Source organism: Heloderma suspectum, chromosome 1 (genome assembly GCF_057233095.1).
Source record: "Heloderma suspectum isolate Gila_16-S chromosome 1, 16-S_ref, whole genome shotgun sequence".
Taxonomy (NCBI): Eukaryota; Metazoa; Chordata; class Lepidosauria; order Squamata; family Helodermatidae; genus Heloderma; species Heloderma suspectum.
Genome location: NC_139458.1, coordinates 107,182,415 through 107,194,896, shown reverse-complemented (window position 1 = coordinate 107,194,896; position 12,482 = coordinate 107,182,415). Strand labels below are relative to the sequence as shown.

General features: G+C 43.0%; 1 protein-coding gene across 4 annotated transcripts in view; it reads left to right on the top strand.

Moving 5' to 3' along the window:
* The window catches only part of IMMP1L (inner mitochondrial membrane peptidase subunit 1), a 57,743-nt gene that overhangs the window by 26,539 nt on the left and 18,722 nt on the right, over nucleotides 1-12,482 (top strand). For 3 of the 4 annotated variants that reach the window (XM_084853093.1, XM_084853100.1, XM_084853118.1), the window contains 3 exons: nucleotides 6,830-6,961; nucleotides 10,221-10,309; nucleotides 11,465-11,591. In XM_084853093.1, coding sequence (XP_084709219.1) covers nucleotides 6,857-6,961; nucleotides 10,221-10,309; nucleotides 11,465-11,591 — 321 coding nt within the window. In that variant the 5' untranslated portion in view covers nucleotides 6,830-6,856. Of the gene's footprint in view, nucleotides 1-6,829; nucleotides 6,962-10,220; nucleotides 10,310-10,492; nucleotides 10,675-11,464; nucleotides 11,592-12,482 lie in introns of those variants that run through there. The other variant, XM_084853108.1, reaches the window with a different exon arrangement.

Genomic DNA, 12,482 nt, shown 5'->3' with positions numbered 1-12,482 from the left:
TGTTCAGACATCACACTGAATGATGTGTGGTTAGCATTTTTGAACTAACCATGATGGCTTAGCATGAAGTCTGAATGGCGTTTTTCCCAACCTTGGTAGTTTATTAACCATGGACTAACCATGCAACATGGTTAGCGGCCCTACCCATGGCTTAGCGTGACATCTGAACAGGCCCCGTGGTTAAAAGGCTACCATAGAGCTCTGTGGCAAGAGTGGGTGAAATCAGCACAGCCGCTCATGCCAGGACTGTAGTTTTTCTCCATGGTAAAAATCTGCCTAGCAACACATGACACAGCAGCCGAGAGCCAGCCTCCTCACTCTCCGTCCCCACCTGCAGTACAAAAACTGGAAAAGCGCATGGGGAGAAAAGATGCTTTTGATCCCATGCTGCTGTTATTGGCACAGTGACTTTGAGCACTTAGCACTCCCAGGCACTCCTGCTGCAATAAGGGAAAACATGGCCAAGCAGCAGCATCCCTGCCTCAAATGGCACCCCTACCCCCCAACCTGCACCCCTCAGCCCCCATGAAATGGGTGCCCGTGGCTGCTGTGGCACCAAGCCCCAAGATGGCTGCTGCTGTAGCACCAAGCACCAAAATGGCCCCCCGCAGCAGTTTCCTCTGCTGAGGCCAATGGGATGCATGGCAGCCCATCTGGAGGACTGTGGGGATTAAAAGTAACCATGGTGGTTTGTGAACGGTTAGGCTATCCATGCTGCAGGCCGCAGTTACCTGCATGTGTGGCAGGGGCTCTTGTAGTGGTTAGCACTAACCACCCTGCACCATGGTTAGCCTAACCACCCTTCCCCAAAGTGTGTCTAAACAGGGCCACTATGTACTGTTTAGCACCAAACATTCCTATGTTTCTGTTTTTTCATACCATTCTCAGGTGACTGGAAATTTTTTTCTGTTGTATTAATCTTGTATTTAAATTAGACAAATAAACAATTTCTTTTAGGCTTAAATTGCTTTCTAACTGTGGCGGCATTTCTGGCAATTATTGCAGAACAGACTTTGTCACTGTAGCTCTTGCTAGATACTTTGTGGCCATTATTCCCACTGGTCTTCTAACACTGATTGATCTGCTGACACTCAATCTTTCTTTTATCACCTGTGAAAAAATGTTTTAAGCTCACAACATTTTGGCCTCTGACATCAAGGGTTTAGTCCATCATCTTATAATTTCCTGGGTTGATTAAAGCACAACACTTCTCCTGTGGCCTCGGAATAAACTATGATTGGAAGTGTAATTAGTTCAGAATACAGCTGTTCCCATTTCAGTTTACATGCGACCTTTTGCCCATATTCCTAGTGTTGCATACATCAAATAAGAAAATAATTGATCTTAAAGATTTGCTGATTGTATACATTATCTTTCAACTTTGTGAGTGGGTTCGCAATTCCATCACATTACTAGAATGGTTTTACGGTCTATAGTACTGTTGAATAGTGCATTACTAAGTACTATTACAACTGCTAGATCCTTTATTTGCTTACGCACAATCTTCTAGAGACCCTTGCATGTTGACCATGCAAAATTTTACACAACTGCTTGTAAGATAAACAAGTATGGTAAAACACCTGAGTCTTCAAGGGGAGTATAACTGCTATGAATTCGTATTCCCTAATCAGCCTCTCGACTGACCAAGAGTACCTCTGTCTTGTCTGGATTAAGCTTCAGTTCACCCTCATCCAGGCCATTACTGACATTGTGCAATGATTTAGATCTAGAATGGCTTCCTTGAATTTAGATGGAAAAGACAGGTGGACTTGGATATCATCAGTATACTGGTGACACTCAACCCCCAAACTCGAGACAACCTCTCTGAGCAGTTTCATGGTAAGAGGTTGTCTCCAGACAACCTCTTCCCAGCAGTTTCATCTTAAATAGCATGGGGGGGGGGTGAGATGAAACATTGAGGGACACTAGAGGCCAATGGTCTGGGTATCGAACAGGAATGCCCTAGTACCACCCTCTGAAATCGCCCCTCCAAGAAGGAACCACTATAAAATGGTGCCTTCAAGTCCCGTCTCATCCCTTCCATTGATAAAGGAAGATACTATCGCTGATAGTATCAAAAGCTGCTGAAAGGTCTAGCACTCCCCCTATACAGTTCCCAGTATAGAACATCCACAAAGGCAACGAAAGCAGGTTCTGTCCCTTAATCAGATCCAAAGCCAGATGGATCTAGATAATCTGCGTTATCCAGAAACCGCTGGAGCTGGGACACCACCACATGTTCCAGTACCTTGCCCAAGAATGGAAAATTGGAGACCGGCTGGAAGTTATTTAGTACAATGCAATTCAGAAAGTTAGGGTGTGTGTGTGTGTGTGTGTGTGTGTTTAGTAAAGTTCTCGTCAGTGCCTCTCTTAGGCATGATGGTAATGCACCTTGATGTAAAGAGGCATTCACCACTCTCCTTACCCATTCAGCCAGCCTGCCCCGGCCACTTTTATAAGACAAGAAGGTCAAGCAAGCACATGGTAGTACTCACTTTTCTAAGAATTCTGCCCACATTGCCGGGCTGTACAGATTGAAAAGTATCCATTGTAACAACATACAGAATCCAAAGTTTCATCAACTGGACCTGTATCAACTATGGCTGTTTTATCTGCAAAGTGTCATACAAATTGGTTACAAAGGACTATGAAGTGGTCTATATTTCCGTCTCAAGAACCAGATGTAATAAACCTTTGACCACCCAAAAAAAGCAGAGAGGGAGTGATACTCTCAACTGGACTGTTTCCTCATTCCAGCGGTCAGTCAGGAATTCAACAGAATTACCTGCTGAAGTTACAGAAAAATCTCCAAGAGCCATCGAGAAACCATTTGGATCCATCAGCCTCTTGCAGTGGACTGTCTTAATTGCTCCCCTACCCTTGTAGAGGCTCTGAGTCTTAGGTAGTCTAAACTGTCCCAGGTAGTGGTCTGTCCATGACTTCAAAACTATAGAGAGTTCCTTCACTCCCAGATCACCATCATCCTATCCTATGGAGAAAGCCAGATCCAAAGGGTGCCCTATGGAATGAGTGGGGCCAGATACTAATTGGGACAGACCCGTGGTTGCTGTGGAGACAACAAAGTCCTGAGCCACTCTCGACAGGGCAGCCTCAGTCTCCAGCACAGCCTGAGTTCACTGTGGTTAGCTTGGAAAGGGAGACTGGGCAAGTACACCAGCCGAATCTCCTTGTTGTCCCTAACACTTACCTTCAGATACATTCAAATTAAGAGGCCATGGGATAGGGTGCCCAGCTGGGGACAGAATCATGATAGACCATGGCGACTATGCCTCCCAGGTCTTGCTTGCTACTGCTATCTAATTTTTTAAATTAATTTTGGAAGAGTTTTCTTCCAGGTTCAAGTGATGCCATTGGCATCTAGAAATAAGCACTTGGTTCTCTCCTAGGGACTCATTAACTGAAAATTACATAAGAGAAATATGCAAATCTAGATATGTCATAATGTGACTACGAGCCACCAATGTGATGTGGCCTCAAAGAATGCAATTACGCAGTCTACTAGATGTGACGCTGGGGTCAGCAACGTGGTGCTCGCCAAGACTCCTTCCTCACCCCGACACACTGATGATGTGGAGGTGCTGTGGGGGGGAGTGGGTGTGAAGTGGCGGCATAGCAGCAGCAAAAGAAAGAGTGGGAGGAGCCGAAGTGACTGGGGGGGGGGCGCAGCAGCCAGTGGGGGAAGAGAAAATCTGGAGAAGGCAGCTGTGGGAAGGTGGCAGTCTGGAGGAGGGGGCAGAAGTGGTGCCTGGGGGAAGGGGGGAAGAAAAACCGCCATAGGCAGACAAAGAGGGGGAGTCAGGGAGACAAGGGGGAATGAAATCTGGAGGAAGAGGAAGAGGTGCAAGGAAAGAATCCCGGGGGGGGGGGCGGGGGCAAGAAAATAGAGAATCCCAGCAAGCAAGGGCAAAAAAGGAGAGGAATCTGAAAATAAGTGTGCACAGGCCAAAATGACCATGGAACAAATGCGCCCTTGCCCCCCCCCCACACGAGAAGTGCGCACATGGGCCTGATGTAGGCAACTTTCAGTAGGGTTAGGGAAACATATTCTTAAGAAAACCTCTCAAAATATGCTCTGCTTTATAGCTGATTTTACTTCTGTTTTAAACTGTAGTTTCTGACACTTTTTTCTTTTAATGTGTCTTATTGTTTACTCATTCGTAAGCAAAACTTATGAGCTGCTCATGATAATGTAAAGAAACAGGATATAAAAATAATAAATGTTGCTTTAGCCAGCAATATAGAATGTAATGGTTTAATTCTGATAGTTGAGTGAAAGGCAATATTTATTTATCCTTGTGGATAAGCAACAATAACACTGAAGATGATTTACAACAATTTAAAATTAAAAACTTGGAACAATGAAACATTTATAAAAATAGAAAATGACATAGAAATTAAAACCATTTAAAAAACACAGGAGAATAAAATGCTTCTGCTAGAGATGGATGTGCTGCAGCTTTTGGGCCATCATAAGGTGTTGCTACTGTGGAGAACCTAACAGTAAGTCTGGTTAATAGACCCATTTTTTTCAGGCCCACATTTTAAAACAGCTGCTTGTCAGGCTTTCATGTATGTGTGTAATCATGTCTCTTCCCCTGTGTGAATTGAGAATGTGCCACCTGACTGAAGCCTCTCCAAATGCTCTCCTTTGTTCTCCTATGAGTTAAGAGCTATCAAGTATGTTCATAATGGCCACGGAGGTTTTGCCTGTACCTTGATTGCCTAGTGCAATGTCAACCTTCCTGTAACCATGGTGGGGAAACGCTTCATGCCAAGATAATTCAATTTCCTATTCAGATGCCAGCTTCCGTTTCCAGGTAACTTTGTTTTGCTATAATAGAGAGGGAGTTCTTCAAGTGATATAGAGTTCTCTCTAGGGTGGTCTTACGTCCAGGTAAACTTCTTTTGTTCTTCAGGGATAGGAATGCCCCAGGGAACCAAAGGAAGATGAACCCTTTGCTCTTTTCCCTTCTTTGTTTGCAAGGTGTCCCGGCAACCATTTTCTTTTCCTTTTAAGGATGACTTGGACTTTGAAAGCAGATTTTTTTCCATCTTAGAGGCCTCTTGGCACCACCAACACCAAGAGCCAGGTAGTATCAAGCTAGAAAGGCCTTTTTTATGTTTTCCATCTCTTCTGTCTTTTTTCCGTCTCTCTATAAAACCCTGTAAACTGTGATTGCCTTTAATAAGCTAAATTTTAATTTTTGTGTTGGGGCTCACTATACACTGGGCTGGATTGCATGATGCAGCCAGCTTACTGTGGGTTATTTAACCCATTATGAACTGCAGCGCATGCTAGGCAACATTTGAATATGCAACCCTGAGCAAGGGTTGCCATATCGTACAAAGGATTATTTGAGGGTTAAACAATCCTTGCATAACCCTACAACACACCAAGGGTTATGCAAAGGTTGTTTAATCCTCAAATAACCCTTGATGGCTGGGTTCACATGACACAATAACCCTGAAGCAGGAGCTGGATGTGCAAAATGTTGACACACATGGCTCATCATGGGTTAAGCAACCACCAATGAGCCTGCTGTATCGTGTGAACTAGGTCACTCACTCTATCCATACTACAAGGTTATATTACCAAGAGGTAATACAAGATTTACATGCTTGCACAAATGTAGCCAAAAGAACACTATCCATGCACAAGAGGGAAGTATCAGCAGACATCACCAGAGGTTTGTGGGAGTAAGAAAAAATCTTTAGGAAAATCAAATACCATAAGGAATTGGAGACCCCCCCCCAAAAACCGCCCATGACTGAGAGAAAACAAAAACTGTGAACCAAGTGGTAGGTGGAATGGAACGGAGAGGCTGGGCAAAGACACAAAGGAAGAGGCATAGCAATAAAAAGGGTAGAGAGAACTCCCATCTGGATAGGTCAGTAACTGTTCACACTGAGAAGCTATTTTTAAATGTATTTTCAGATGTTTTTGATCTTTTGAATTCAAAAGAAATTAATTTGTATCCTGGTTTTGGAAAGATGTAATATAATTATTAAGTTGGTATATTGTTCAGACTATCTTTCAAGGCTTCATAAACCATGAAGCTGTGGACATTTGCCATAGTTGCACACTCTTTTCTCATCCCTCTCCTCTCCCTGTCTTGTGCTCCCATTTAGTCCAAACCTTGGAATTCTAGCTTAATGTCAGTTAACAAACCAGGAAAATAAGCCCTTGTTTATGAAACAAGGCCTGCCTCAGGAAAAGATGCAGCTGGCACACCAGTGTAGGCTCGACAAAGACACTCCTGGTGACTGCCACCACTTGGTCATCCTAATGCAAGGCCGATTCCAGAAGCACCCCCAAACCGCAGACTTTATTTTTTGAGGGGAGTACCACTCCATCCAAATCAGGTGGTGTCCCTATTTTGGTGCTCGTTGCCCTCTTGACCAGGAGTGCATCTGTCATGTCTGGATATCTGCATTAAGCTTCAATTTGTTAGTCCTCATCCAGCCCATTATTGACTCCAAGCACCAGTCTAGAACCCCAACAGTTTCCTTGGTATTAGTGAAAAAAAGAAATAAAGCTGCATGTCATCTGCATATCGGTGACCCTTGTGGTTCCAGACATGAGGGACAGAACTGATATCTGATCCAATAGGATTGCGCACTTAATGTTCATATTTTTATTATGTTACGGTTTTATTGTTTTAAATGGCTATGCACCACCTTGATGGAGTTTCAGAAAATAAGGTGATATATAAATGTTAATAATAAATTTATAAATAAATAGAAGGGCAGGACATACATTATAAATCAATAAATAAATATCTGGTGCATCTCTGTTCCTTTAAACCAGGACCAGCTGCAGAACTGTGACACGGCTATGTTGAAAGATGTCATTGGAAAGACTTTTCGGCTTTTTGGCTACACCATCCAGTATGGATGCATAGCTCATTGTGCCTTTGAATACCTTGGCGGAATTGTTGTGGTGAGTTCACAAAAGGCTTTAAAATAAGAACTTAATTATAATTAATGAAAACAGCTGTAATATTAGCATGTCAGCTTCTAGTCTGTCATTCTTCAGCCTACTAAAATTTAAGCCTGTTTTAATAAAGTGCCATTTGGGGGATGTTCAACTAGATGGCATGAGTTGAGCTTTTTAGATTTCTTTAGACTTTGCTTATGGCTGCAGGGAGTTCATGATGATTCAGTGTCTTTCAGCATGAACCCATCTCTTGGGAGCCATCAAGACTTTTAAACTATGGCACACAACTAAGGAATCTCCACCCTTTGGGTAGTTGCTCTCACCTTCTCTCCCTCTGCATTGTCTGTTGCCAAGAAGCATGTGCACAAATGGTGGAAGCTGGGTCACTGGTCGGAGAAGTCAGGCCAGCAAGACTCATCCATCTGTCAGTCATGGCCCCAGCTCGATACATGTGAAGGGGTTGTACAAATACTCATTCTTGGCACGTGGTGGCAGGGAACACTAGCATGCAAGAGAGTTAGACATGTATGAGTCCACTGTGGGTTGCATCGGCTTGACTCAGAAATAAGTCAAGCCATTTCTCCTCTGATTGGGAAATGGCTTGGCTCATTTTTGAACTAATCCAAATTTGAGCATGCCCACCCCGCTCCCCCATTTGACAGTCAAGGATCGCTTCCAAGCCTCCCAGATCTGTGTCTGTCAAATGACAGCTTTATGTGGCCCAGAAACATCTTTCCTGGCCATGCAAAGCATTTGAGGCACAAGGGTTGCGCAGGGAAAAGCTGTTGTGGAGGAAAGAGCACATCCCTCACATAGGACCCATTAGGCAAGAGGATCCTCTGCAGTGGGTGGCCTTCTCCCCCATCACCAGTGGCTTTTGGATCTCCTTCTTATCAGACAAATGGAATGTTGTAACTCCATTAGATTGGAAAGGGGGAGATTTAAAGAGGCTGCAGGGGTAAAAACTTCTGGGGTGAAGGGCCCACCCACTGCAGAAGGCTCTCTTGCTCCAACTTGGGCGGGGGGATGTGAACTTGCAGTCCTCCCACAATCTCTGGATGCCTTTGACAGCTTTGCACAGCCAGGATTGGTCCCTGAGGAAGGGGGTCTTCTGACTGTATGAAACTGTCACGGGAGGGGCATGTTTGGGAGGGGCATGGAGGAGGTTAGCTGGGAATTTTTCCCTGGCATGGATTTTAATCTGAAACTCAGAACAATTCAGGGGTTTGCAATGCTCATATTTCTTTTGAGTCCTGAAAGCTCACATCAGGGCCTGTAAACTGATGATACCTCTAGTAAGGGTTGAGAGGTCTATCTGTGGACAGTGACATCAAACTGATAGATTTCAGAAGATAGCTTCACACTCTTTATGCAATATAATCTTGGAAATCTAGCTTATTTTATTTTATTTATTTAAAAATTATAAACCACCCTTCATCTGCAAGGGACTGCAGGGCGGTGTACACAACATTAAAAAAACAAACTAATCCAATGTAAAAACCATGCCATTACAAATTAAGGCAAAAAAACAACAACAATTTTTCAACCAGCAAACCAAACAAAAACACAATGATAAATTCAGTTTAACATTAATTTAAATTTTTTAGTTTAAAATGTGAAAATTCTGAAATGCTCAAATGCCTGGACAAAAAAGAACATTTTAATTTGGTGCTGGAAAGACAAGAAAGTCAGTGCTAATCATATCCTTTGGAAGGGCATTTTAAAATCAGGGTGACACCACAGAAAAGGCCCTCTTCTTCAGATGGTTTGGAGAAGGGCCTCCTCTGAAGATCTTAATGCATATGCAGGATAGTATGTGAGAATGCAATCCTTCAAGTATTTGGGCCCCAAGCCATTTAGTGTCTTTAAAAATGATAACCAGCACTTTGAAGTGAGCTCTGTAGTGAATAGGGCAGATGTACACAGCGTTTTGGGCCTGTGGGCACACTTGGAAATGTGAGAAACTATCCTGGGTGCAATGGCTGACATGAGTGGGCATGGCTAATCACAGGGGGCAAATAACCTGTCCAGAGGCATTCATGGGAAATTCAGATTGCAGCAGCTAGAAGCTCCCACCTTGCATCGAAGCAATCCCAGCTGCCAGTAAGAAAATATAAAAATATTTTAAAAATAAAAACTGGGAAGAGTAGGGTGTCTCAGTGGGCACCAAGGAAAGTGTCTGAGGTACAGTACATTTGTGTCCGCAGGTACCACGTTGCCTACCCCTGGAATAGGGAGTCAATGTAATTCCTTAAGAATTGGTTTAATATGGTTCCATCAAGATGAACCAGTCAGAATTCTGGCTGCTGAATTTTGCAAATGTTGAAGCTTCTGAATTGTTTTCAAGGGCAGCCCCATATTAATGCATTACAGTAATCCAAGCTGGATGTTACCAGAGCATAAACCACCATGGCAAAGCTATCCCTATCCAGGAAAAGCCACAGCTGGTGAACCAAGCAAAGCTGGTAAAAGGTGTCCTGAGCCACTAAGGCCACTTAGGCCTCTAGAGACAATGTTGGATGACGAAGCATCCCCAGTCTGCACACCTGCTCCTTTAGGGGGAATACAACCCCATCCAGAACAGGTTGAACACCAACTTCCTGGACCCAGGAACCACCAACCCACAGTACCCCCGCCTTGTCAGAATTCAGTTTCAGTGAATTGGCCCTCATCCATCTTATTATTGAGTCCAGACAGCGTTTAAGCACCTCTGCAGCCTCATCTAGTTCAAATGACACAGAGAAAAAGAGCTGTGTGTCATCAGCATATTGATGACACCTCCCTCAAGGTCCCCAAATGACCTCACCCAGTGGCTTTGTATAGATGCTGACAGCATGGGGGACAAGATGGAACCTTGCAGGACACCACAGCTCAAATGCCATGGGGTCAGACAAAAGTCCCCCAATATTACCTTCTGAAATTAACCCTGCAGGTAAGAGTGGAACCAGTATCACTGTGGCCCCCCAGTACCAATCCGCAGAGCTGGTCCAGCAAGATACTGTGGTTGATAGTATCAAAAGCTGTCGAGAGGTCAAGGAGAATCAGCAAGGACACATTTCCTCTGTCTCTCTCGCAACAGAGGTCAGCCATTAGGGTGACCAAGGCTGTTTCAGTGCTAAACCAGATTGAAATGGGTTTAGATAACCTGTTTCATCCCGAAGAGTTTATATTAACTTGAAGATACTGTAATCTACATATTTAAATATTATATGTGATCAGATATTTTGCAAATACTGATTCACCTCTTTATGTTTGTTTTTAGTGTTCAGGACCTTCAATGGAGCCTACCATACAAAATTCTGATATTGTGTTTTCAGAGAATCTTAGCTGCCATTTTTATAACATTCAGAAGTATGTTGCTTTAATTTTCCATAGTTTTGTTTGTACAAGTACTTGCTTCCTGATTATGGTTTTGCCTTAGAAACATATTCCCGCTTTCATTGTTCCCTGTGTTAACATTATTTATAAACTGCCAGTTCTTTCTTTTAGATCAGGGGGATAAAACATTTTGGGCTTGCCGGAAACTTTGCTGATCTGGCATGTTTTTGGAATTAATCCAGAGACTGAGATTTCATTCTGTATTAACTTCACAGATTTTTTATATAACCGCTATACTTTATGAGTGCTTATTTTGAAGTTATCTTGATCTCCGTTGTAACTGACAACTACAGTTTATCTCCAGGAAGCAAATTCAGAGAGCACTTCTCTCCAGAAATGTAAATGCCATTTATTATATTATCCAAATGCTATTTTATTAGTAGTTTATGGAGCAGTGAATGTGTGCACAGTGCTCAACACTCCTATAAAAGACCAGGTTCAATGCATTAAGCCATGTATTTACAATCAAATACTTATTGCTGTCGGATAACAAGTCAAAAACAGGTTGTGGTAGGTAATAAGTCTTAAAGGTAGCCAGGGGGGAAATGGTTTATGTTCCAGGTCCACGGCTGTGACTGAGAAGGTTTCTTGGACCTATTTCTGTTTTGCTTGTAATCAAAATCTCTACATATGCATAAGACTCTCACTGCCTGCTATACAAGGGAAAGATTCTCTCCCTGTTCATCCTTTTGCAGAATTGCAACCATATATTACAATAGCTCTACTTTATCAAAAGGCAGAGAGAAAACTTCTTGTTGGCCAATTTACTGAATGCTTTAGAAAATGGGAGGTCAGTCTATATGACAGATGCTGTAAGGGGCACAAGGAGCAGAAGTTTGCAGCATGCGCTCCTGGACAAGAGCAGGAGAGCCTATGGGACCAGTTATGGCATAAAGGCAGGATTACATCCCTGCTTGCTTTTCCACTGCTGCACTGCTCCCTGGCAGCAACTAGAGACAAAATCACCCCAAGGTACCTACAGGAAGAGGGCTGCATTAGAGTGGCATTCTCCCATAATTTAGACTTGGCTTCTGACACTTTTCCCCAAAAGGTTAGCCACTGATTAAAAATGTGTCTTTCACTGACATATTCCTAGACACTGACATTTCCTTACAACCTTTTCCTCAGAGGTGATATTGTCATTGCAAAAAACCCAAGCGACCCCAAATCAAATATCTGTAAAAGAGTAATGGGCTTGGAAGGAGATAGAGTCTGCACAAGCAGTCCTTCAGATTTTCTTAAGATCCACAGTTATGTAAGTATTACTGATATTTATTCTTTCAAGTTATATTGAAGACTCTTGTAATGAACGTTTTTGTTTGCTTGTCTTTAAATTAAATTCCAAATTTCTGGTAGTGAGCTTCTAATTATAATGGATTGCATCCAATTTAGCACTCGTGCAAGGATCTGGGGAAAAGGGAATTCCCTACACCCACTTCCCCAAAAGCACCTCCCTGCATCCCCTGAAAACCTTTCCCTTGGAAAGAGTCTGTGGGGGTGAGAAGGAAAAATCGGGTGGAGGCACCTTTGTGCAAATGGAGTGGGGCATCTGTTAGAACCCGTTACCTTCACTGTAATTGAAGGTCTTGAGTCACCAGACAAATTACTGTCTGTGAGGGGGCTGAAGCAGATATACATGATGGCTTGATTTTGGGGCCTGTGGCCTCAGCCTGCCATAATTTGGATCTGCATCTGTGCAACTGGAGAGAAGAGACTTTTACAGCTCCATCATTTGGTCCAACTAAGAAAAACTAGACAGGGCCGCTTCCTTTTTTTGGACTGTTGTTAAATGAGCCACTCTGTAATTCCAAGGCAACTCTGTTGCTTCCTAAACACCCGCATTCTTACTTCTGAACACCTGTGTGTAGAGATGTGAAGACTTGGGGGAAAAGGGAAAACTTAGGGTAAAAACCATTTTCTCCATTTTTTCCCCAAGGACTATTTTTGTTTTTCCCCCCTGCAAAATAGAACAGTTTTGGATTAGTAAATATTTTCTTTTCGTATATAAGACAAGGTATTTATCTATTGTTGCCCAGCCTTTAGTCACCCCCAAATGATTTCTAAAAACTATGTAATAAGAAGACTTTTATAAAAGACTAGAGATGTCTGGAAATAATGAAAACATGGTGGAATATGTTTTTCTTAA